This window comes from Glandiceps talaboti, chromosome 4, assembly GCF_964340395.1.
Source record: "Glandiceps talaboti chromosome 4, keGlaTala1.1, whole genome shotgun sequence".
Taxonomy (NCBI): domain Eukaryota; kingdom Metazoa; phylum Hemichordata; class Enteropneusta; family Spengelidae; genus Glandiceps; species Glandiceps talaboti.
In genome coordinates this window covers 17,032,109-17,059,804 of record NC_135552.1, presented here as the reverse complement: position 1 = coordinate 17,059,804, position 27,696 = coordinate 17,032,109, and the positions used below count along the sequence as shown (strand labels likewise).

The 27,696-nt window shown below is 36.3% G+C and overlaps 1 protein-coding gene across 1 annotated transcript; it reads left to right on the top strand.

Annotated features, from left to right (window-relative positions):
* The first annotated feature begins 325 nt into the window (after nucleotides 1-325).
* On the top strand, nucleotides 326-26,559 carry LOC144434083 (uncharacterized). Its single transcript, XM_078122539.1, has 2 exons — nucleotides 326-640; nucleotides 24,327-26,559. Exons 1-2 carry the CDS (start codon nucleotides 349-351, stop codon nucleotides 26,390-26,392), a joined length of 2,358 nt encoding a protein of 785 aa, XP_077978665.1. The 5' UTR covers nucleotides 326-348; the 3' UTR covers nucleotides 26,393-26,559.
* Nucleotides 26,560-27,696: the final 1,137 nt, after the last annotated feature.

Sequence of the window (27,696 nt, the reverse complement as noted above, 5' to 3'; positions counted from 1 at the left end):
TGAACAATAAGAATGTTCTTGCCAAATTTCAGATATATATTTTATGAATTCGCTTTTTGTATTGTTTTAGTATTCAGATTTAGGCCCATATAAACATGTATCGATAATATTCATGTGCTAATGGTATGTTCATGAACACATAACACATATTGTTTGTTTGTTTGTTTGTTTGTTTGTTTGTGTATGATTATTAACATTTAGTTATGTACTTCTTTCTTCTTAATTAATACGGTTCGTGGGCTCACTTTGTAAGTTCGAATGTGCCGATCTGAAAGTGTGACGTTGCAAATGTGAATGTGAATGTGTTGATAACGTCACACAAAATATGTCACATCCGGCAATCGAAATATGGCGCCTCCAAAGCGCTCCGCTACTACAACTACTATTGAAAGAGACGATTTATGTCGCCTTTGCAATGTATTTTTGCGTACAGCAGCAAGGGGATGTTTGGGTAGTTGTTACCGCGTTGAAAAGGAACCTCTGAATTCTAAGCTGGTAAAAATATTCGGAGTAGGTTATACTGGGAGGCCTGAGTTATCGAAACGAATCTGTTGGCGATGTCAAGCTGCCGTGTCAAAAGTGCTGAGAGCGTTAACCATATTAGAAAGCTGGAGGTTCGGTGTTACAATTACACAAGAAGGTACGAAAAATACTAAGAACCTTTAGTCAATACTGTCCGTGTATATTATTTGATCAGTGTGTGTGTGTGTGTGTGTGTGTGTGTGTGTGTGTGTGTGTGTGTGTGTGTGTGTTTTATCAAATGTCAATCCATTACCCCCCGAAACCACCACCGCTGTAAAGCCACAAAATGTTGTGAAGCCACGCACTCGGGCTTCACACTTTTGGCCCTCCTAATACGCTTAAAAAGGCATAAAAAATGCCTAGAAATGTTCTCAGCGATGGTCCTACTTTTTTGTCAAAAATATAATATGTGCGAAAATCGGCGTGAGTGTTCGCAAAAGTCACCAGGAAAGCACGCACACATGTTCTAGGCACATAGCGCCACCAAGAGTTGAAATCGTTCATGTGCGCATGCGCGTATCTCTGTAACTAGTGAGTGAACTCGTGTAAGTTTGCTGTTCACTTATGAGTACTTCCAGCTCCAGGGAGCATTCACTGCCTCATGGCAAGTCCTGTCGTTGGAGTTTCCTTTTCTGAAGGTTAGTACATCCACCATTCATACTTTGCTAATAATGACTATCATTTAAGACCATTATTTCAGAATTGGCGACACTATTATTGTGTGTCCGTCACAGTGAGCAAACTCGATTGAATATGGCCGCTCATATGATATACATCTTTGTGCTGTAGACGTTTTTGAATTCATATATTTTTGTCCAAATTTTCAGCAGTTAGTATTGTCAAACCTTTCATCAAAGGATGGGTGCATTCATCTGCTTGAATGTGTGTTTTTTTATCTAAAAGTAGTCGCTCATGTTCCAGACAGGGGTGATCTTCAAGGGCTGTAAAATTTTAGTTGATGGCAACAGTCTGAAAAACGAAAGCACGTAGCCAAGAGTACTGAAAAACGAAAAGTCACAAATGAATGAAAATATAGACCCTGTTTATGTGGACAGCACAGAATTTAAACTTTACCATGGGTTATTACAGAGATATTAATTATGTTCTTGTACATGTATATTTGCCATGTTTAATAGTATTGTTACAATAAAAATGACGCAAGTTCACATGGCGGAAGTTCACCATTTGTAATTTTATAAACTTACAGATAGTTACGTAGTCGCTACTCAGCTCAGTCCCGCTATTCGCTAACTCAAAGGTCAAATGTTCACGTTTTTAATAGTACCTCAAATAAGGAAGCATAAGGATTTTGGTTCGATATACACACTGGCCCGCTATCCCGAGTCTAGTAACTTTCTGTAAGGACCAATAAAACTTACTAAAATGCGCATGTAGTCCTATCCTACATACGGGATAGTGACTTTTCAATATTAGGGAGCTCAGCATTCAAAATGGTGGCGATACGGATTCACGGTCACCGTAAGGTAAAATTCATTCGATTTTTAATTTGCTATTGTAACCAACTCTGATTGTCTATTCCGAGTATTCGCGATAAAATTATCAGTTTGGAAACGGGGTAGATTTTATATGAGTTCGTGCCATAACAGCTTATGTTGTGTAGTTTTCGAAAAGCACGCCCTGTGGGAAAGTCGCCCAACAGGCGATCTCGCATGATTTCGTATTTATGTACAGTGCGTAGTCTTTCTAAACAGTAATTTTCAGATCAGTTGCTATCTAAACTACGTTTCTGAGTTATTTATTTGGTAGGTTATAAAGCTCCCTTTATAAAATCACTGTACAAATTGGACGTAAGCGTTCGTCCGGCCACGTTCAACTGAACTGACTATAGTGAAGCTCAATCATAACAATGGTTGCTGTCAAAATCGATGACGCAATTTGATCGTGTTGTTATCGGTGCGTCGAATTTCAAATCACATTAGTTTGAGGGTCCAATACTTCTTTTATTTTGTGTCAGTGATTTTATTCAGCAAGAAAACAACGTGTTCTATGTTTTTGCTGTGATGATCGTAATTTTTACTGGGTACAGCCTACATTGAAGCCATGTGGCACTGCTAACAGTAACAATAACACGATTCCGTTCTGTGTTGCGAGATCGTGTTTTTGGGAACACGAAACCAGTTATTGAATGTGTAGTGGATATTGATATTCAGTTTGAAAAAAATCAAAATCCTGAACTTTATTTTACGATTGGTTTTGTCATTTCTTAGTAGTTATAGGGCCAACTGTATCACGTTTAACGTTTAATATGTCAACCCGGAAGTACATAGACATGAAAATAGACTAAGTGTAATTAGTAACGAAATTTTACTCTAACTGCTGGTAACCTTCAGATTTATTTATTTTTATGTTGTGAATACATTCTAGTAAGCCCTAAGGATGACACTATAGAGACTTGCTGTATGGGAAAGTAATTTTTGTCCTTAAAAATGCAAGTCAGACTAATGTGTACCAGAATGTTATATTTAAGCTAGAAATAAGACCACATGATCATATCTTATTACCCTTCACCCCCCCCAAAAAAAAAATAAAAAATAAAAAATTAAGACAAACTACATAAAGAAAGCCAAAATAGAAGCAGCCCCAAAACATAAAAAAGCAAACAAAATTACAGTAAGGAACTGATGATGCACAAACAACTACAAAGAAATAGACAGTACAACTGGAACACAGGGTTTAAAATAAATATGGCGTTTGGAAAAGTGAATTAGAAGTAGAGCAAAAGCTAAGAGAGATGAAGAGCCAAAGTGAACAATTGAAAGCACTGAAAGACGGGACCACCAATTCAAGACTATTATGTTATCAATTTTACTAGTCCTGTGGGATAGTGTTTTTTTTTACTCCAGTGTCAAACCCTGCATGATATGAATTCCTATTCTGATTTAATTTTGGGAATTTCTAAAAAGATGACAAATTAATTTCAAAAATTATTTTCACATACACTGGCATGTGCTTCCTGTGAAACTTTGCTTTCAACGATCAACCTCATGGTATGTTTTCATAAACATAATCATCTTTAAGACAATAAATTTCGAAAGGATTGACTAGTATCTGTTTTCCAGCAAGTTAATTTGGTGAAATACCAGCTTTATTCATAAAATTCACTTCAGAAAAGCTTATTGAACTTTACTGTTCTCAACAGATTGTTTCTGTCAATGATGTCATCATTGATGAATGAAATGTTCTCAATTCTACCAACATTTCTTGACAACATTTTTTGCTGAGGGTCAGACAAATAAATTAAAATATGATTAAAAGTAATTGTGACTGCAGCAGAACTGAATTGCCCCAGAAATTACTGGCCAGCAAGATGAGATATATTCAAACCTATGATTGGTGTCAGACACCAATCATTGGTTTGAATATATCTCATCTTGATGTACATCACAAGGGCTTTGATTTCCCACAGTGCTGCTCTCTTTGAAAACCTGCTTATAGACAGCCACTGCTAAAATTTACACAAATGGTGTTATCAAGACTGACTTTATGTTATAAAGTGTCATTAGGTGTGTAGCTATGGTGTGATGCCCAGTTTGGTCACAGATATATATACGACTAATAATTGACCTACTAATAGGTAAATTCTTAACTGGTAATCAGGTACATGGGCATGATGTACTTGATGCAAAGGGAGTTTTAAATGGATGGCGTGTGTACTGGATTTTGAACTAATTACTACACTAAATTTCTTTTATTGTCAATGAGACCTTTGTTGAAGCTCACAGTTGCTATAGACCCATGCAGTTGTAATGAATTTTGACAAGCCCATCAAGTGTGATTGACATTACCCCAGTAAGAGAATGATGTGTAGTTAAAAGTCACTATCTATGGACAGTTGGTGTCATTTGTTGGGGATGCTTGTGACAAATATTTTGTTACCTGTATTACATCACAACCGAAGCAGTTTGTGAAGAAGACAGGCCACCTGTTTGACTTCTCTCATTACATACATTAGTCCCCGCCAGATGAAGTCCGGACGGGGACTTATGGGTTGGGTTCCGTCCGTCTGTCCATCCGTCCATCCGCCCGCAGCTGTTTCTTGGAGATGCTTGGACCAATTTTTATCAAACTAAGTACAGGGGCAACATACAAATGTACTATGGCATACATATGCACGTCAATTTGTTTTATGATACAATCCAATATGGCCACCTAGCAGCCATTTTGTTTGCGAATTTTCAATGTCCAAAGCCATAACTCAGACATGCTTGAACAGATCTCGTTCAAAGTCGGTATTAGGACAGTGTTCTATGACATACATGTGCATATTCATTGATGTCATGATACAATCCAATATGGCTGCCTGGCAGCCATTTTGTTAGCAAATTTTCCATGTCCAAAGCCATAACTCAGACATGCTTGAATAGATCTCATTCAAAGTTACTATTAGGACAGTGTTCTATGACATACATGTGCATATCCATTTTCGTCGTGATGCGATCCAATATGGCTGCCTGGCAGCCATTTTGTTTGCGAATTTTCCATGTCCAAAGCCATAACTCAGACTTGCTTGAACAGATCTCATTCAAAGTTGGTATTAGGACAGTGTTCTATGACATAGTGATACATGTGCATATTCATTGTTGTCATGATACAATCCAATATGGCTGCCTGCCAGCTATTTTGTTTTCGAATTTTCTATGTCCAAAGCCATAACTCAGACTTGCTTGAATAGATCTCATTCAAAGTTGGTATTAGCACAGTGTTCTGTGACATACATGTGCATATCCATTTTCGTCGTGATACAATCCGATATGGCTGCCTAGCCATTTTGTTGGTGCAGTTTTCATGTCCAAAGCCATAACCCATACATGCTTGAACAGAGTAGTGATATCAAAAACAACCATATGAGGCCAAACAACATTAACCAGGTTTGAAAATGACAACATAAACTGACAGTTCCTTAAAACCCAATCATAGCTGGGTCTATGTCATTTTCAATGACTTGTTTGTATTTTTGCCTTGAGTTGTTAGTGTGTAGGGAATAACGGTTTATTTGTAGAACAGTGAGGTACTTCACCATGTAACTTTGTACCGATCAATCAGTGTGTGTGTGTGTGTGTGTGTGTGTGTAGAAGAGCTACTGAGACTACCGGTATATATCTGCTGCTCTTATTTTGTGACTTCTTTTAACTATTACTACAGATGATACCTTTGTATAGAGAATTACACTGTGTGTGTGTTGTGTGTGTAAAAGTAAGACCATCTGCTCTACTTCCTTCATGTTGCTTAATTTTCTAAAGGGTGTGTGTATCGATTTTCAGTATATACTTTAGAAGAGAGACCAGCTGCCACACATACATGTAGATTTATCCTTCTTTCAGTTGTTTAATAGCGTGCATAGAGAATAACAGGATAAGTGTAGAAGAAACCGTCTGCTGTTCTTATTTCATGACTTCTGTTTGCTGTTGAGTTCTTACAGTTTGTAAATTTCTATAAAGAATTAGTTTGTATGTGTCACTTTGTTTGTATGTATGTATGTATGTATGTATGTATGTATGTATGTATGTATGTATGTATGTATGTATGTATGTATGTATGTATGTATGTGTGTGCGTGTGTGTTTAGAAGGCCATCTATTCTTTTGATCTCATATTTCTATTTTGCTTTTGAGTTTTAAGTGTTTGTATAGAATAAGTGTGCAAGTATACTTATTTCATAACATCTTATGTACTATTGATTAATACAGTTTATTTTCAGAATTGCAGTAATACCATCTATTATACTTACTTCAAAAACAGCCTTGTGATCCCAATTTGGAATTTACATTTTAGTGAGTGGTTATTCAATGTCATCTCCCTGTATTCTTTTTGATAGGTCGGATAGCTCATCTTGTCATTTATTTGGATTTGGATGAAAGTTTGGCCACAGATACTTTACATAATTTATGTAATTCATTTCCTGGAGAAAATTGAAGCTGCAGTAGTATCATTAAGAGAATACTATCAATTTACAAATTACAGAGGCTAAAGGTACACAAGGTAAGCATAATAATGGACCAGTGGGTTTTATGACATGTGCATTGTCTCTGGAACATAAATTCTTTTGTTTTACATGTACATTGTGTACATGCATGTAATGTGCCTTCAAGTGCAATGTTTTGAATATAGATCTTGTATTAATTATATTTTACGTAAATTCCTTGCATAGTTGCACCAGTTAAGTCATCTTTATGGAAAACCTGCTGATGGTAGAAAGTTGTTGACTCATTCATTTTGTGTTATATTTTGTAGCCTTACTTACAAACTTTTTTACATCCTTTTGTCTATAGATTTAGAAAAAATATGTCACGCAGTAGACGTGTTTCTAGACAGCCAGAGTATAAGAGGTATATAAGGGAAAAGAAGGATAAGCCCCATGTTGCAAAACAGTTCATCTGTGATTACAAAGGTGAGGAAATCTTAGTTGAAAACATAGATTGAAGTTTCTTTTTGCACATGTGTACCTGCCTGGCAAATAATGTAGTCTTAGAACTTACTGTACAAATACTGTAGGTCAGAGTGCAGAGGGTTTTTTTCCACAAGCAAAGTTATAAAGTTTAGTTTCATAGGGAACTGCGGTAACATTAGTGATGAAAAATTGAAGTGTCAATTGGACAAAATGACAGGGGAACCCCGGTAACATTTACCTACTTACCACCCTTAAATAAAACACTGCGTAACTTCTCTCTCAATTTCTTTGTGTCATGATGAGGACCTCACTCAAGCTTGTTTGCTCCAACAGAAGTTACTGGACTCCTTTCTGATGAGGAAGACTCATGTGATAGTGATTGTGATGATTCACAAAAAGAAGTGGACCCTAATCCAGATTGTGATGATGCAAAAAAAGAAGTGGACCCTAATCCAGGTAAGTTAATTGTCCACCTGTACTTTAAAAAAAAATAATGCTCTCCTTTATGCTACATCGGACAAGGACATGTTTAAAACAGTTGTTAAATGAAAACAGTAGCACATCTAAAAATTGTCTGTGCTGCTGAGAAGTCAGAATTTTTAAGAACATACGAAGTGTCATCAGTCTTGTCATTAAATACTTGTATTTCTAAATATGTTTTTGTTTTTTAATGATATGAGATCCTTGTAAATGCCTACAAGTAATAATACAAGTAATAACTGTTTCTTGAAGACATACTTATACATTAATGACCCTTTGGGGTGGTGTGGTGCATTTTTTGTCTTTTGTTGTGATTCAGTTTGTTTCAGGTTCTGGAGTATCAATCCAAGCTGTATAGAAATATTTACTATGAATCACTTGGGAAATCACAAGATAAAATTTAACATATATATATATGTGATAGCTATAATGTGTGGTATACAGCAAGAATAGTTGGTTGGCAGCTCTTTTCTTTTGAATTCAAAAATTCTTGTCTTTGCTAACAGTGATTTTGAGTTGCATAATTTGTGAACATACCATCTTTACTGCATAGGCTTGATATTTTACACAGTGACTATAATTTTTTCATTAGCCTCCATTGAGGGAATACAAAGAATAAGTATACATAATTATAATCAGACAAGTCAACCAGAGATTAGAGAAAATTGTGGACCTAAGAAGGGGTCGTCTACAGGACCTAAAAATAGATCAACCACAGGTAAGTGTAAAATAAGTGCTAAACTGTCATAGAATGACTGGTTGTGATGGCTTCTGTCAATATCTGTTCCCAAGGAGGAAAGTTAGTCACCCAGAATGAATCAGACTGTTTTCCTCCAGTCAAATGAAATTGCATTCATTTCAAGTTACTTGCAGCCCGTTCGGGAACAGGTTGCTGTTGCTGGTCAATGTGTGTTTTATAATACACTACAGTGTACTTTATTGTTCTGGTACTAATGTCAGATCAATCCCTAAATGTCTTGATAGACAGTATCAAATGCTAAGCAAGGATCTTCGAGCATAAAAACTGACAATGCATGAGAAGGGGTCCGATGGATTACTTGCATTGCAGGATATGGAGTACTGTCACACCCCACGCACATGTGGACGTACATATGCTAACAAATTGTTAGTGTCACACTTTCTTTCAAGCAGTTGTGGGCTGACATAGTATTTGGATGCAACATGAGTACGAAAAGACTAGAGTTTTGTTGCTTAATTGCTCATTTGTATATTTATCAATGCGCGTAAATCCAGAAAGAATAGGAAAGTTTGCTTTGATGGAACTTGAAACAAACATTGATCATACAGCATTATGATAGTTCCAAAAGTTATTAAGTGCTACAGTGTCTTGTAATTGCTCATTTACATCATTAACAATGTCAGCTGAATGTTCTTCCTTGATGTCAAGGATGACAGTGAAAGTATATTGCTGAAAATTGGTCTTTTTTCTTCGTACATGTAGTTGGGACAAAGTCTAAAGTTGTTCGACGAAGAGTGCCATGGACAAGGGCTGAAGAAGAAGCCATTGACAGGCATTTCATGTCTCACATTCAAAAGAGGAAAGTTGTAACAAAGTCTGAAGCTGAAAAATGCCTATTGAAGGAGAAAGTGTTGTGCAACAGGGACTGGAAATTAATAAAATGGCATGTTCAAACCAGAGCAATAGCATATGAAAAAAAAGGAACCAAACAACAAATGTAATGTATGGTTTTGCTATTGATCAGAATTGTCTGGTTTATCTCCTATCTAGGCAGTGATCAAATTGTGACTTTTAACTGATTCATGATTAGTCAACCCTCATGTGATAACCAATATTGCACATAGCTCACAGTAGATGACAGTGACAGTGAGGTATGTCTAATTATTTAATGCTTCACATGACCTAGTTGTTTGTTCATGTAAAATAACACTGTCAAGTAACTATGTAGGTTAAACTGTGTGGTATACTATAAGCCATTTTCTACTGAAATTTGAAATTTTCATTCTCCAACACAACAACTTTTAAAAGCTGTACCTGAAGCATTCATCCAGTCTAACTAAGGTATTCACCAGCAGACTGAAGAAATTGACATAAACAAACAGCAGGTGTTAACATGTTATAAACACCACCACTCACTGGCTTAGTGATCTTTCCATCTCCCCGATTCAGTCTTGATCACACTGACTATCACTACCGCCCCCACATTTAATGTGATATGTTAGACCCTTCAGATCCTTTTTGTCTGTCTTGTCCTTTGGTTTTACTAACAATTGCTTGCATGATCATTTAAACAAAGATGGGAGCCATTTCAGTCTTTCCCATGCATAGGACCACTGTCACAGTGTTAATATCACTCACTAACCCAGTGAGTGGTGATGTTTCTAAACATGGTAAGTAACACCTTTTGTTCTTAGCTTAGCTAATTCATGTCAATTTTTTTCAGTCTGCTGATGAAGTTGATTAGTTAGAGGATGAAAGCTTCAGGTGTAGCTTTCAAAAGTTGTGTTTGAGATTGAAAAGTTCAATCCCTGCTGGAGGAAGTCTTGGATAATGTCAATGACACATATATTGGGTTCTGTCCATCTGTTCCTGCATGTGAGCATCTGAAGTCATATTTTTTTGACAAGACTGAGTTTATTTCTGGCAAACTTGGCACGAGTGTAACATACATGCTTGTTTATTTCTTTTGTGACACATGTTCTAATATGGCTGCTCGGTGGCCATTTTGTTTGTGCTTTTCATGCCCTACATCATACTATAGTGCACAATGTGTGGAAATTAAGTATTCTTATGTAGAGTGCATTCAGTAGCATCATTGTCTGATATAATTTAAGTTATAATATACCTAGTGATAATGCTGTGCCATGATTCGCTAGAATCAGTCACATAATAGGAAAATAGAATGACTATTTCCCTAGGGAAATAGTTCCATCAACTATTACATGGTCATGTGACCACCGCACATTCACAGCAGGTCAAAATGGCAGCTTCGAACGATGTCGTCTGCCAACCTCAAGAAAAGAGGGCAAGATTTTCATGAGGTATATTATAAAACACATATTGCCTGGCCTATATTTGGGCTATAGCACCTGTTTATTACCCCTTCGTGACTGTGAGTTACCAGAATTACATGCTATTTCCCTTGGCTTCGGCCTCGGGGAAATAGCATGTGATTCTGGTAACTCACAGTCCCTCAGGTGTAATAAACAAGTGCTATAGCCCACATGGCCAGGCAATATGTGTTCACTATAATGAGCTATTTTGTGTGGAGAATATTCATATTTTGAGAGCTGTTAACTCCAAAACTTTGATGCTATTAAAGCATGTAGATACCTCATGCAAAGAAAGAGGTTAAATTGGCAAAGAAAATAATAAAATCCAGAAAAGTGCTTGTAAGTCTTTGCCTGCTTCAAAATAGCGATCATCTTGATTGCATAAACTTTGTTGGGGTTGGGATGTCTTTAGGTCTTGATTCCTATAACTAAATATCAAAATACAGAAAGTCATTTTACTCATCTTTCCACCTGTGTAATCATTGTGTAAAGGTTGTGTAAAGGTGGTAAGTATGGACAGAGTGGCATCTTTGGCCTTTTTTGCCTCCAGTCAAATCTTCCCTAGGTGATGTGGCAGGTCAAAGGTGATACTTTGTTTCATGCTACCCCTAGACAAAGGTGGTAGTAATCATGTGGGTCACAAGTGTGGTGATGGAAGGGTAAAGATGTGTAAATTATAAGACTCGCAGTGTAGTGTATGCATGATTTCTGCAGTGTAATTGGCATTAATATTACTATTGTTTTCATTTAATGAAAATTGATGCTTCTCTGGTAGTTGGTGAGTTAGGAGTTTGATAATTCTCTGCTGTATTTCATAAATTGGTGTTAACTTTGGAATCAGAGTTTGTTAAGAAGCTGGGTTTTTTTTGGTTGTTTCTCTCAGACTGGTAGTTGGTGAGTTAGGAGTTTGATAATTCTCTGTTGTACTTCATAAATAGGTGTTAACTTTGGAATCAGAGTTTTGTTAAGAAGCTGTTTTTATGGCCTTTCTCAGACTGGTAGTTGCTGAGTTAGGAGTTTGACTGTTGTACTTCATAAATAGGTGTTAACTTTGGAATCAGAGTTTTGTTAAGAAGCTGTTTTTATGGCTTTTCTCAGAGTGGTAGTTGCTGAGTTAGGAGTTTGACTGTTGTACTTCATAAATAGGTGTTAACTTTGGAATCAGAGTTTGTTAAGAAGCTGTTTTTTTAAAGATAGCCTTTGGTCTGATAGGGCAGGACAGATTCAATGCAAAATATGACCTAGTGAAGTAACTATGTATTAAGTTCCACCAACTATGGTTGCCGACAATCACGTGTGCATAGTTTCTTGTTCACTAGATGCCACCAGGTGTGGTATAGTACTGACATTTTAAAATAATGGCATTGCCATGGAAATTTACCACACAATTTAATTTTCATATATGCATTTTCCAATCAAAATTAGTCAATTTTCAATGTATTTGAAATGTCTGACCATCAAGCCTTTGTGTTGTGTTACACTAGCAATAAATGCCATCGGAACTGGCTTTGATTCTAGGCTACATATTCTTGTAATTACTCACTTATCACACCAACTGATTTCAAAATCTCAACCTTTCGCTGACAAAGCAATACTAACGTGTGCTGTAAGGTTTTGATTTTTGGCGCCTGTTTTTGAAAGACAGCTAACATGAGCTAGAGCAACTAGGATAGTTCATCAAAACATTTTATTCAATGTTGAAGGCTTTTTGACATAGAGTTTTCCAAGTTCCTGTTTTTCCTCTTCATATGCAAGTTTGACTTGACAGTTTGTAGGAATTTGTTTTTCTGAGAAATGACTTTCTTACCCAATATCAAAATAACATGGGTTCTCAGCATGGCATATTTGTAACTTTGTTGGCTTTGATGTTTGTAAAAGACTTTGTGCACTCTCCTCAGTCGCACGTTCTACCATGTTACAGTGTTACTTTGTAAATGATCCTACTTTTTCAAAGTGTTGTTTTTCTTTTTCATAATTGTGAAGTCGAAGTCAAAGGTCTGTCATGTTGCCATATTACTAACAGTGTGTAGATGGCTTTATTTGTCACTTAAATTGTCACACTCCAGGGCCTTCCATTTGACCACGGTACAAAGGGTGTGTAAATAGCCCTGCTTTTCTGTTGAAAATACACACACCAGGGTATTACTTTGTAGCTTGTATTGTGTACATGATTTGACTTATTTGTGTCTTCTATTTAAAATTACAGCAGAAATTGAATCTCTCATCTGTGGCCTGAGCTTTGGTGACTTTGTGGTGACCATAGTATAAGGAACTTGAATGGATTCTCGGCTCCGTAGTAACTTGTTTGCTAACCTATCACAGTCTTATTCAAAAGCACAATACTTTAAACTCACTTTCCTAAATATAGCAACAATGGAATAATTTTGATTCATGTTCCTCTTCCTGGAAAAATGTTTCAATGCAGGTAGTAGCTAGTCACTAACTGGACAAATCTCTGTTGTACAGGAAAGAGTTTGACCTTTGTAAGCAGATTTTTTGTTATTAAGTTTTTTGAAAAGTAAATTTGTTAGTCACATAAGGCATAGTAATTTTTGGCAGATGGGGGGGGGGGGCAGAGTTATTTATACAAATGCATCATGTAACCTACTTTAGACTCCATGTGAGTTCTGCCAACTATGGTCACTACACCGTCACCTGGACTCAATGCATGGTCATACATAAATTTAGCTGTGACCATGGGCTAGTGTATCGATCGACCACATTCTGAAAATAATGCATGGCTTTCCTTGGAAATGTACCATTTAATTCATTTTTTTGGTTGCTGTTCAAAGCTGAATAGCCTACATTCTGGGACTTCCTACTTTTCCACTTCAGAACACAATAATGTCTCCCTCTCTACCAAATTACCATAAGTGTTTAAATGACCCCACGTTAAACTTTAAAAAATACATTTTACCAAAATACTATGAATGTGTAAATTACAAAGGGTGTGTGAATGGCCCTGCTTTTCTGTTGAAAATACACACACCAGGGTATTACTTTGTAGCTTGTATTGTGTACATGATTTGACTTATTTGTGTCTTCTATTTAAAATTACAGCAGAAATTGAATCTCTCATCTGTGGCCTGAGCTTTAGTGACTTTGTGGTGACCATAGTATAAGGAACTTGTTTGCTAACCTATCACAGTCTTATTTCAAAAGCACAATACTTTAAACTCACTTTCCTAAACATAACAACAATGGAATAATTTTGATTCATGTTCCTCTTCCTGGAAAAATGTTTCAATGCAGGTAGTAGCTAGGCACTAACTGGACAAATCTCTGTTGTACAGGAAAGAGTTTGACCTTTGTAAGCAGATTTTTTGTTATTAAGTTTTTTGAAAAGTAAATTTGTTAGTCACATAAGGCACAATAATGTTTGGCAGATGAGGGTGGGGGGCAGAGTTATTTATACAAATGCATCATGTAACCTACTTTAGACTCCATGTGAGTTCTGCCAACTATGGTCACTACACCGTCACCTGGGCTCAATGCATGGTCATACATAAATTTAGCTGTGACCATGGGCTAGTGTATCGATCGACCACATTCTGAAAATAATGCAGCATGGCTTTCCTTGGAAATGTACCATTTAATTCATTTTTTTGGTTGCTGTTCAAAGCTGCATAGCCTGTAGTTGACCTCTTGTCTGTTTACATTCTGGGACTTCCTACTTTTCCACTTCAGAACACTCCCTCTCTACCAAATTACCATAAGTGTTTAAATGACCCCATGTTAAACTTTAAAAAATACATTTTACCAAAATACTGTGAATGTGTAAATGTTCAACTTTCCTCATAAGTACACACTACAAACTCCTTTCATTGTGCCATATTATTACTATGATTGTATAAATGGCCAACTTTCAATGTATAAATGGACAGTCAAAGGTCTGTCATGTTGCAATATTACTAAGAGTGTGTAGATGGCCTTATTTGTCACTTAAATTATCACACTCCAGGGCCTTCCATTGTACCATGGTACCAAGGGTGTGTAAATGGTCCTGCTTTTCTGTTGAAAATACACACACCAAAGTATTACTTTGTAGCTTGTAATGTGTACACAATTTGACTTGTGTCTTCTATTTGAAATTACAGCAGAAATTGAATCTCTCATCTGTGGCCTGAGCTTTAGTGACTTTGTGGTGACCATAGTATAAGGAACTTGAATGGATACTAGGCTCCATACTAACTTGTTTGCTAACCTATCACAGTCTTATTCAAAAGCACAATACTTTAAACTCACTTTCCTAATTATAACAACAATGGAATAATTTTGATTCATGTTCCTCTTCCTGGAAAAATGTTTCAATGCAGGTAGTAGCTAGTCACTAACTGGACAAATCTGTTGTACAGGAAAGAGTTTGACCTTTGTAAGCAGAATTTTTTGTTATTAAGTTTTTTGAAAAGTAAATTTGTTAGTCACATAAGGCACAATAATTTTTGGCAGATGAGGGTGGGGGGGGGGGGCAGAGTTATTTATACAAATGCATCATGTAACCTACTTTAGACTCCATGTGAGTTCTGCCAACTATGGTCACTACACCGTCACCTGGGCTCAATGCATGGTCATACATAAATTTAGCTGTGACCATGGGCTAGTGTATGGATCGACCACATTCTGAAAATAATGCATGGCTTTCCTTGGAAATGTACCATTTAATTCATTTTTTTGGTTGCTGTTCAAAGCTGCATAGCCTGTAGTTGACCTATTGTCTGTTTATATTCTGGGACTTCCTACTTTTCCACTTCAGAACACAATAATGTCTCCCTCTCTACCAAATTACCATAAGTGTTTAAATGACCCCATGTTAAACTTTAAAAAATACATTTTACCAAAATACTGTGAATGTGTAAATGTTCAACTTTCCTCATAAGTACACACTACAAACTCCTTTCATTGTGCCATATTATTACTATGATTGTATAAATGGCCAACTTTCAATGTATAAATGGACAGTCAAAGGTCTGTCATGTTGCAATATTACTAAGAGTGTGTAGATGGCCTTATTTGTCACTTAAATTATCACACTCCAGGGCCTTCCATTGTACCATGGTACCAAGGGTGTGTAAATGGTCCTGCTTTTCTGTTGAAAATACACACACCAAAGTATTACTTTGTAGCTTGTAATGTGTACACAATTTGACTTGTGTCTTCTATTTGAAATTACAGCAGAAATTGAATCTCTCATCTGTGGCCTGAGCTTTAGTGACTTTGTGGTGACCATAGTATAAGGAACTTGAATGGATACTAGGCTCCATACTAACTTGTTTGCTAACCTATCACAGTCTTATTCAAAAGCACAATACTTTAAACTCACTTTCGTAATTATAACAACAATGGAATAATTTTGATTCATGTTCCTCTTCCTGGAAAAATGTTTCAATGCAGGTAGTAGCTAGTCACTAACTGGACAAATCTGTTGTACAGGAAAGAGTTTGACCTTTGTAAGCAGAATTTTTTGTTATTAAGTTTTTTGAAAAGTAAATTTGTTAGTCACATAAGGCACAATAATTTTTGGCAGATGAGGGGGGGGGGCAGAGTTATTTATACAAATGCATCATGTAACCTACTTTAGACTCCATGTGAGTTCTGCCAACTATGGTCACTACACCGTCACCTGGGCTCAATGCATGGTCATACATAAATTTAGCTGTGACCATGGGCTAGTGTATGGATCGACCACATTCTGAAAATAATGCATGGCTTTCCTTGGAAATGTACCATTTAATTCATTTTTTTGGTTGCTGTTCAAAGCTGCATAGCCTGTAGTTGACCTATTGTCTGTTTATATTCTGGGACTTCCTACTTTTCCACTTCAGAACACAATAATGTCTCCCTCTCTACCAAATTACCATAAGTGTTTAAATGACCCCATGTTAAACTTTAAAAAATACATTTTACCAAAATACTGTGAATGTGTAAATGTTCAACTTTCCTCATAAGTACACACTACAAACTCCTTTCATTGTGCCATATTATTACTATGATTGTATAAATGGCCAACTTTCAATGTATAAATGGACAGTCAAAGGTCTGTCATGTTGCAATATTACTAAGAGTGTGTAGATGGCCTTATTTGTCACTTAAATTATCACACTCCAGGGCCTTCCATTGTACCATGGTACCAAGGGTGTGTAAATGGTCCTGCTTTTCTGTTGAAAATACACACACCAAAGTATTACTTTGTAGCTTGTAATGTGTACACAATTTGACTTGTGTCTTCTATTTGAAATTACAGCAGAAATTGAATCTCTCATCTGTGGCCTGAGCTTTAGTGACTTTGTGGTGACCATAGTATAAGGAACTTGAATGGATACTAGGCTCCATACTAACTTGTTTGCTAACCTATCACAGTCTTATTCAAAAGCACAATACTTTAAACTCACTTTCCTAAATATAACAACAATGGAATAATTTTGATTCATGTTCCTCTTCCTGGAAAAATGTTTCAATGCAGGTAGTAGCTAGTCACTAACTGGACAAATCTGTTGTACAGGAAAGAGTTTGACCTTTGTAAGCAGAATTTTTTGTTATTAAGTTTTTTACAAAGTAAATTTGTTAGTCACATAAGGCACAATAATTTTTGGCAGATGAGGGGGGGGGGGCAGAGTTATTTATACAAATGCATCATGTAACCTACTTTAGACTCCATGTGAGTTCTGCCAACTATGGTCACTACACCGTCACCTGGGCTCAATGCATGGTCATACATAAATTTAGCTGTGACCATGGGCTAGTGTATGGATCGACCACATTCTGAAAATAATGCATGGCTTTCCTTGGAAATGTACCATTTAATTCATTTTTTTGGTTGCTGTTCAAAGCTGCATAGCCTGTAGTTGACCTATTGTCTGTTTATATTCTGGGACTTCCTACTTTTCCACTTCAGAACACAATAATGTCTCCCTCTCTACCAAATTACCATAAGTGTTTAAATGACCCCATGTTAAACTTTAAAAAATACATTTTACCAAAATACTGTGAATGTGTAAATGTTCAACTTTCCTCATAAGTACACACTACAAACTCCTTTCATTGTGCCATATTATTACTATGATTGTATAAATGGCCAACTTTCAATGTATAAATGGACAGTCAAAGGTCTGTCATGTTGCAATATTACTAAGAGTGTGTAGATGGCCTTATTTGTCACTTAAATTATCACACTCCAGGGCCTTCCATTGTACCATGGTACCAAGGGTGTGTAAATGGTCCTGCTTTTCTGTTGAAAATACACACACCAAAGTATTACTTTGTAGCTTGTAATGTGTACACAATTTGACTTGTGTCTTCTATTTGAAATTACAGCAGAAATTGAATCTCTCATCTGTGGCCTGAGCTTTAGTGACTTTGTGGTGACCATAGTATAAGGAACTTGAATGGATACTAGGCTCCATACTAACTTGTTTGCTAACCTATCACAGTCTTATTCAAAAGCACAATACTTTAAACTCACTTTCCTAAATATAACAACAATGGAATAATTTTGATTCATGTTCCTCTTCCTGGAAAAATGTTTCAATGCAGGTAGTAGCTAGTCACTAACTGGACAAATCTGTTGTACAGGAAAGAGTTTGACCTTTGTAAGCAGAATTTTTTGTTATTAAGTTTTTTACAAAGTAAATTTGTTAGTCACATAAGGCATAGTAATTTTTGGCAGATGAGGGGGGGGGGGCAGAGTTATTTATACAAATGCATCATGTAACCTACTTTAGACTCCATGTGAGTTCTGCCAACTATGGTCACTACACCGTCACCTGGGCTCAATGCATGGTCATACATAAATTTAGCTGTGACCATGGGCTAGTGTATCGATCGACCAAATTCTGAAAATAATGCATGGCTTTCCTTGGAAATGTACCATTTAATTCATTTTTTGGTTGCTGTTCAAAGCTGCATAGCCTGTAGTTGACCTATTGTCTGTTTACATTCTGGGACTTCCTACTTTTCCACTTCAGAACACAATAATGTCTCCCTCTCTACCAAATTACCATAAGTGTTTAAATGACCCCATGTTAAACTTTAAAAAATACATTTTACCAAAATACTGTGAATGTGTAAATGTTCAACTTTCCTCATAAGTACACACTACAGACTCCTTTCATTGTGCCATATTATTACTATGATTGTATAAATGGCCAACTTTCAATGAATAAATGGACAGTCAAAGGTCTGTCATGTTGCAATATTACTAAGAGTGTGTAGATGGCCTTATTTGTCACTTAAATTATCACACTCCAGGGCCTTCCATTGTACCATGGTACCAAGGGTGTGTAAATGGTCCTGCTTTTCTGTTGAAAATACACACACCAAAGTATTACTTTGTAGCTTGTAATGTGTACACAATTTGACTTGTGTCTTCTATTTGAAATTACAGCAGAAATTGAATCTCTCATATGTGGCCTGAGCTTTAGTGACTTTGTGGTGACCATAGTATAAGGAACTTGAATGGATACTAGGCTCCATACTAACTTGTTTGCTAACCTATCATAGTCTTATTTCAAAAGCACAATACTTTAAACTCACTTTCCTAAATATAACAACAATGGAATAATTTTGATTCATGTTCCTCTTCCTGGAAAAATGTTTCAATGCAGGTAGTAGCTAGTCACTAACTGGACAAATCTGTTGTACAGGAAAGAGTTTGACCTTTGTAAGCAGAATTTTTTGTTATTAAGTTTTTTACAAAGTAAATTTGTTAGTCACATAAGGCAAAATAATTTTTGGCAGATGAGGGCGGGGGGGGGGGGGGCAGAGTTATTTAATATACAAATGCATCATGTAACCTACTTTAGACTCCATGTGAGTTCTGCCAACTATGGTCACTACACCGTCACCTGGGCTCAATGCATGGTCATACATAAATTTAGCTGTGACCATGGGCTAGTGTATCGATCGACCAAATTCTGAAAATAATGCATGGCTTTCCTTGGAAATGTACCATTTAATTCATTTTTTTGGTTGCTGTTCAAAGCTGCATAGCCTGTAGTTGACCTCTTGTCTGTTTACATTCTGGGACTTCCTACTTTTCCACTTCAGAACACTCCCTCTCTACCAAATTACCATAAGTGTTTAAATGACCCCATGTTAAACTTTAAAAAATACATTTTACCAAAATACTATGAATGTGTAAATGTTCAACTTTCCTCATAAGTACACACTACAAACTCCTTTCATTGTGCCATATTATTACTATGATTGTATAAATGGCCAACTTTCAATGTATAAATGGACAGTCAAAGGTCTGTCATGTTGCCATATTACTAAGAGTGTGTAGATGGCCTTATTTGTCACTTAAATTATCACACTCCAGGGCCTTCCATTGTACCATGGTACCAAGGGTGTGTAAATGGTCCTGCTTTTCTGTTGAAAATACACACACCAAAGTATTACTTTGTAGCTTGTAATGTGTACACAATTTGACTTGTGTCTTCTATTTGAAATTACAGCAGAAATTGAATCTCTCATCTGTGGCCTGAGCTTTAGTGACTTTGTGGTGATGTACCATTTAATTCATTTTCTCCATTGCCCAAACAAAAATACTCAGTACCTGAACAATAATTGAAATCTCTGACTAACCCTGAAGCTTTGGAGTATGTGAAGTGATAATATAAGTGGACCTGGCATTCTGGGCCACCTACTCAATTGTTTGTTCACCTATCACACCATTTTATTTAAAAACTTCAACCTTCACTGAGTATCATGGTGGAACTGTATTTGTTATTGTTCATTTGAAGTCAGTTTTTCACATTTTTTGAAATATAAATAAACTGAACAAGGCTTGGGTATACTTTATGTAAACATCATGTTCAAAGTTTAAGTTGAAACTTTTCTTACTTCACTTTTTCTCTTCATGCACAAGTTTTACTTGCCAGATCATCTAAGAAACCCTTTTAAGTAGAAGTCTTTATTCCAAAACAAAATAATGTTGGTCCACAACATAGCAAAGTTCTAACTTTTGGTTTTGATGTTTCAAATAAAAGTACATGTTCAGTATATTGTTTCTGTGTCTGGTGTAATATCCCCCTAAAGTCTAATATCTAGCAAGACCACATGTATGAAGTGCTGTCAAATGTGAGAACAATATATTGAGTCATCAGTCATCTTTCAATTGTGTATTGGTTGCTGTTCAAAGCTGCATAGCCTGTAGTTGATGTCTAGTCTCTTTACATTCTGGGACTTCCTACTTTTCCACCCCAGAACACAATAATGTCTCCCTCTCTACCAAACTACAATGAGTGTTTAAATGACCCCACTTTCAACTTAAAAAATACATCTACCAAAATACTATGAATGTGTAAATGTTCAACTTTCCTCGTAAAAGTACACACTACAAACTCCTTTCATTGTGCCATATTATTACTATGATTGTATAAATGGCCAACTTTCAATGTATAAATGGACAGTCAAAGGTCTGTCATGTTGCCATATTACTAAGAGTGTGTAGATGGCCTTATTTGTCACTTAAATTATCACACTCCAGGGCCTTCCATTGTACCATGGTACCAAGGGTGTGTAAATGGCCCTACTTTTCTGTTGAAAATACACACACCAGGGTATTACTTTGTAGCTTGTATTGTGTACATGATTTGACTTATTTGTGTCTTCTATTTAAAATTACAGCAGAAATTGAATCTCTCATCTGTGGCCTGAGCTTTGGTGACTTTGTGGTGACCATAGTATTAGGAAGTTGAATGGATTCTAGGCTCCATAGTAACTTGTTTGCTAACCTATCTCAGTCTTATCTCAAAAGCACAATACTTTAAACTCACTTTCCTAAATATAACAACAATGGAATAATTTTGATTCATGTTCCTCTTCCTGGAAAAATGCGTCAATGCAGGTAGTAGCTAGTCACTAACTGGACAAATCTGTAATGTACAGGAAAGACTGTGACCTTTGTAAGCAGAATTTTTTGTTATTCAGTTTTTTATAAAGTAAATTTGTTAGTGAGATAAGGCACAACAATTTTTGGCAGATGGGGGTGGGCCAGAGTTATTTATACAAATGCATCATGTAACCTACTTTAGACTCCATGTGAGTTCTGCCAACTATGGTCACTACACCGTCACCTGGACTCACTGCATGGTCATACATAAATTTAGCTGTGACCATGGGCTAGTGTATCGATCGACCACATTCTGAAAATAATGCATGGCACTACCTTGGAAATGTACCATTTAATTCATTTTCTCCATTGTCCAATCAAAAATACTTGGTACTTGAACATAGAGTATGTGAAGTGATAATGTAAGTGGACCTGGCATTCTGGGCCACGTACTTACTTCTTTCTTCACCTGTCACACCATTTTATTCAAAATGTTCAACCTTGACTCAGACTGCAAAATTTTGGTGTGCTGGAACTGTATTTCTTATTGTCCATTTGAAGTCAGTTTTTCACATTTTTTGAAAAATAAATAAACTGAACAAGGATTGGGTATACTTTATGTAAACATCATGTTCAAAATTTGTTTCACTTCATGCACACATTTTACTTGCCAGATCACCTAAGAAACCCTTTTAAGTAGAAGTCTTTATTCCAAAACAAAATAATGTTGGTCCACAACATAGCAAAGTTCTAACTGTTGGTTTTGATGTTTCAATTAAAAATATATGATCAGTGTATTTTTCTGTGTCTGGTGTAATATCTGTGTCTGGTGTCATATCAGCCCATGACTTCAGAATTCAAAGAGCACTATACAAAAACCTATTTGTAATCACATTGTCCCTTTGTGCAGACCAGTTACAACAAGGGGTGCTCAAATTTGCCATATTGTTTTACCTTGTCTTTATCGGCCAATAAAATCATTTTCAAATAAAGGTAAAAGTCTGATTTTACACACCAGAAAGTGACTACAATCGTGTTTCAAGAAGTCTACTAATAACATGCTAACAACCTAGTAAACTTTAAACTGGTTTTGAAGTTTTCAAGAGTTTTTGGTATCTTTTCCTCTGTCTACTCTGCATTCTAAAAAGTCTATATATATTTCAAGGAAGAAAGCATATGAAATTATGTCAAATACCAGATTATTACAGTAGGTTGCCAGTTTTCTGACAATTTTGCAGTTGCTGTTGTGTAATGATACAACGGAAAATACAGGGATACTTAATTTACCTTTTAAAAATGCATAAAGGTCCTATTTTATACTTTACTTCCATGAGTATGTAAATGGCCCTACTTCCCACTTAAAAGTACACACTCGGTCCAAGGTCCTACTTTTAAGCTTATGCCCAGTAAATGCTTCACACCCAATGGCTCCATAAACCACGTCAGCCTGGGAAGGCTTCACAAGTTCACATGCCTACAGAAAGCTCATTAATGGTTGTTTCTTTAAACTGCGATGATTTTTGTATAGTCTGCTAGGGGAAGAATATACGATATCATGTTCATGGATTTAGCATCACAACAAACTAGGGGTCTCATAACATACACCCGTACTGAAGGCCTCATTTGTAATAAAACACACGTATGTGTGTGTGTGTGTGTGTGTGTGAGTGTGTGTGTTGGGGGGGGGGGGGCTGAATACAAGAACTTCGTCGCGTCAGCCACTGTTGCGAAGGTAGGGAAACAACGCTGGTCCATAGCCTACTTGCCTGGCTAGTGGTAACTCTGGAAATATTGTCACTTGAACCCCCCACAAGTCATGCGAACACCGTGGCAAAACATAAAACTTCATGGAAGTATTATTATTATTATTGTAACTTTATTGTCACTTTGTCCACATCATTAAGAATACAAAAAAAGATAAAGAACTTGTGTACAGAGAGAGAGAAAAATAAAGGAAGAAATACAATTTGCAAGTCAACACAATTTGTACAGAAAAATGTGTAATGAGTGAGCCTTAGAGGCCAGCTTATACTCAGACCACTATAGAGTTGTCTGAGGCTTATATAATGATAACAGAAACCTCAAATCGTGATAATGCACTCGTTAGTCAACCCATGTGTATGTGTATTGTTAGGAACCTGATAATAGTGAATGTGTTAATCTTTAGATATGATAATAGGACTTTTCACAGTACAGTTATTATGAGTTTTGCTCCCTGACACCATTCAGTTATTTGTAAGTGTGTTATAGAACTTAGAAGTAAGCTTTCAAGCGAGAGACTGACCTTTCACCTAGCTCTTCATGTCAGAGGTCAAATAGCAATTCTATCAATAACATTGGAAGTTTTGTAACCAGAGAGACCATTTGCACTTTAGTTTATAGATGTAAACTTTTCAAGTCATCGTCTTATCTCTGACTATAACACAATGGCCTACATCTTCAAGGTCAAATACAAATTCTCGAAATGAATTTATTCAATTAGGAAGTATTGTACCTAGGAAAAGAACCCACCATCTGCACCCATAAGAGTAAACAAGGAACCACAAACTTTAAAGCATTCAGGCGAAACTCTAATGTGATTGTGAAATTGGGGGTGGGGGACAGGTGGGGGTGGGGATTGTTTGGGTGAGATGTGATTAGACTATCTCACTGCCTTTCTACTTTCACCAAGTTGTCCTAATATATCAGTTTGACCATGGATGTCTCCATGAGATCTCACTAAATTAATACATCCATGATCTCATCATTTGGTATACACCACAAGTCCAATCTAGCCCTCTCAACCTCCACAATCGGTAAAAGCCCACTCACTGCGAAAGCAGCAAGCTACATTCACAGTGAGTTGTTTTGCACTGTGTGAATAGTCTTATGAGCTGTTGAGGGCTGGATTGATTTGCAGCTCATAGCAAATAGTAAAACTTTAAGACAATTTAAGACAATTGAGTGAAAGTAGCAAGGCTGTGCAAATGAGGCCTCTGAAATAAAAAATTTAAGGTGATCTTTTGTCATGCATTAATACTTTTTTGTATAAATTAATATCTTTCTCAAACAGATAGCACATCAGCTGTGAAAACAAATGTGAAGACTGTAGAACTCAATCCAAAATATCCAGAAAGCACCAGCCAAGTTAAATGTCATCAAAAAGTTATCACAAATAGTCACGTTCAAGGTTATCAAGAATTTCCTGAAAACTGCAAACAAGATAAATGTCATCAGGAAATTACTATTGAAGACACTAAAATGGCTGAAGATAATCACAAATTCAATGAAAGCAGCAAACCCACTGAGTGTCATCAAGACATTAGAAGAAGTATGAAAAGTGAGAAGGGAAATGATGTTAATCAAGAATTTCCTAAAAACAACAAATTAGCTCTTTGTCAGCAAAACACTGCTATGAGTATGAACACAGAGTCAGTAGATAAACAATATCAATGTAATATACCTCCTTCAAAACTCCATCAGCTACAACTGAATACAAATAAAGATGTTAAGTATAACATTGTGAAAAGGGAAAGTTTACACTGTCCTAAGTCGCCGGACAATTCTCACCATGACAGCACACAGAACTATTGGAAAGTAACCAGTGATAACTGTCAAATACCAAAACTCAATTATTCAACTGGAACTGATGATACCAAAATAGTTGAACAATCAAGTTCAGAAGAGTACTCTACCAAAGAAAGTGTGACCAATCTACCTGTTGTATCTGCAGAGTTACTTGATGGTAACAGTTTTTGTCTTGCAAAACCGTTTCCAACTGGCATACCCCCAACAGATTTGGTGCCTGTTCTCAAGAGAGAAAACTCTGATGACAATGAGAGTGCCAATGACAACTGTGGATTTATTTCTCCCAAAGAAACTAACCCAAATGAAGCATTCATAAGCAATGCTCAAGCTCAAAAAATCCTCCCAATAAGTGACAGTGTTTTAGAGTATCGATGTTATGTATGTGGTATGTTTGTAGTTGGAAAGTTAAGACTCAATGAACACCTGAAAACACATTGTGGCATAGATTGTGAAGACTGTAGTAAGGGAAGTTGCAGTCGAAGCAATTTGATGAGAAATAGAGAGGGCCAGATCTGTAATGAAGATAATAAATGTGATCTCGAGACTTCCTTGCAAACCAAGAAGAATCTGAAGGAAGAGTGTAGACAAACTTTCAATACAAATTACAATGTGGAAAAACAGTTAAAGAGCAACAATGATGGCCCTTTAATATGTCCAAAGTGCAATAAATGGTTCAAGGGAAGTATCACTCTTCAGAAACATCAATTGACACATGTTCCAACAAATGAGAGACCTTTAGTTTGTAAAGAGTGTGGTAAACGTTTTAACCTGAGGTATGATCTGAATACTCATATGAAGGCCCATGCTAAAATGCCATTTTTTTGTGAAAAATGTGGGAAAAAAATGAGAAGTGAATATACCTTGAAACTGCATATGATGCACCATACCGATGACCTACCATATGTTTGCAAAGAATGTGGGAAAGGTTATTTTCGTATTGGTGGACTGAAAAAGCATATGATAACCCATCAAACTGACTGGCAACATATCTGTAAAGTGTGTGGCAAAGTGTTTCTTTATAAGCACAATCTGAATAGACATGTCAATGTTCACAAAAGTAGAAAATGTGAAATATGTGGTAAATTTTATCCAAAAGATGGTCTTAAGGCACATGTGAAGATTCATGAAAATGATAGGCCGTTTATGTGTGAACTGTGTGGAAAATGCTTCAAGACAAAAGCCCATATGGGTGTGCATAAAAAATACCACTCAGATGAAAGGCCACATGTTTGTACAGAATGTGGTAAAAGTTTCCGTGAGGAATGTAGCCTGAAAAGACACATTAAAATCCATACAAATGAAAGGGAGTATGTATGTAAAGAATGTGGTAAAGGTTTTAACCAAAGTAGCACATTGCGGTTTCACATGAGAAGCCATGAAAATAAACGAGCATATGTATGTAAAGAATGTGGGAAAGGGTTTAATCATAGAGCCAGTCTGAGGGGACACATGGAAACACATTCAATTGGACAACAATGTAGAGAGTGTGGAAAAAATTTCAAACACAGAACAACGCTTAGGAAACACCTCAAGACCCACTCGGGGACATAGGCACATGAGAAGCCATGGCAATGAAAAGCCATGTCACTGAATTGTGTACAGAATTTAGTAAACCACCCATTAAAGAGTAATTTAGAACAAAATACTCTCAGATGATTTAGTTACTTACATTTGTAAAGAATGTTTGTCTACAAGGGGATCTGAACCCAAACTGATTAAAATCTGATGTAGTGTACACTTGTATTTCTTTTTGGCTGTTATGTTGATGGTCATTTGTTCATTGTGAGTGCTTGTTACATACATCTGACACAATACCATAGGTTTTCCCAAGCCACACGAGAGCGCTCTTTGTATGGATGAGTATATATAGAAACATATAGTATATTATTACCCCCATGCATATCTGTTTGTTTGTTCATTTATTTGTTTATTTATTTATCTATTTGTTTTTGTTTGTTTGCAATATTTACTCATGCATATTTATGTATTGTTTGTTTATTATTTATTGATTTATTTATTTGTATGATGGTTCCTGGGCTCCCTGTGGTCTCACTGTCAGATTCAGAATCAGATTCTCATTGAAGGACAAATTACATGTCAGATTAGTCTCATATTGAGCTGCAGATTCAGCCTCAGATTCTGATTTTCAGGTTATTTTTCCCTAGTCTATTTCCTATACAATATCATTACCTCCACTCACAGTATAGTCAAGTTGTTACTTTAGAAATCCTGAGGTGCACGAGATGCAATTTAAAATTCATCCACAGCCACCCACACAGTCATTAACATCATGTCTTTGTTAATCAATCACAAATTCTAACCAAAATAACACCATCCCTTATAAAGTTTGTGTTTATTGGGGCAGTTATATATTGTTCAAATATGGTATACTTGTCAGCTCATGATGCTACTTATACTACAGGGCCAGCAAGCATGTAATTGATTGATTGATCGATTGATTGATTGATCAATTAATTTATTATTTGGTTGAATGATTGATCGATTGATCAATTTTTTTGGTGTAATATAACTGATTTTGTGTGTGATATTGATCAATTGACATCTTTTTGTGATATAAAACTTTTTTCGTTCCCAGGCAACTTTGCTCTCTTTCAGTTGTATATCATTCTCTTTTTGTTGACTAAATAAAAACAGCTTGTCCATTCTTCTCTTATATAAATTAAACCACCCCTAATCTCATAATTAGCATGGACCAGTTTAGAATATCACAAAAATTTGCTTTATGTCTAATCTTCTGGGGAGATTATCACAGTGGACAGTCAATCATGCACACACTACACTAGTAGTTAATGCAAAGGGAGCTCAGGCTCAGTTAGTTTTGTTTACAAATACAA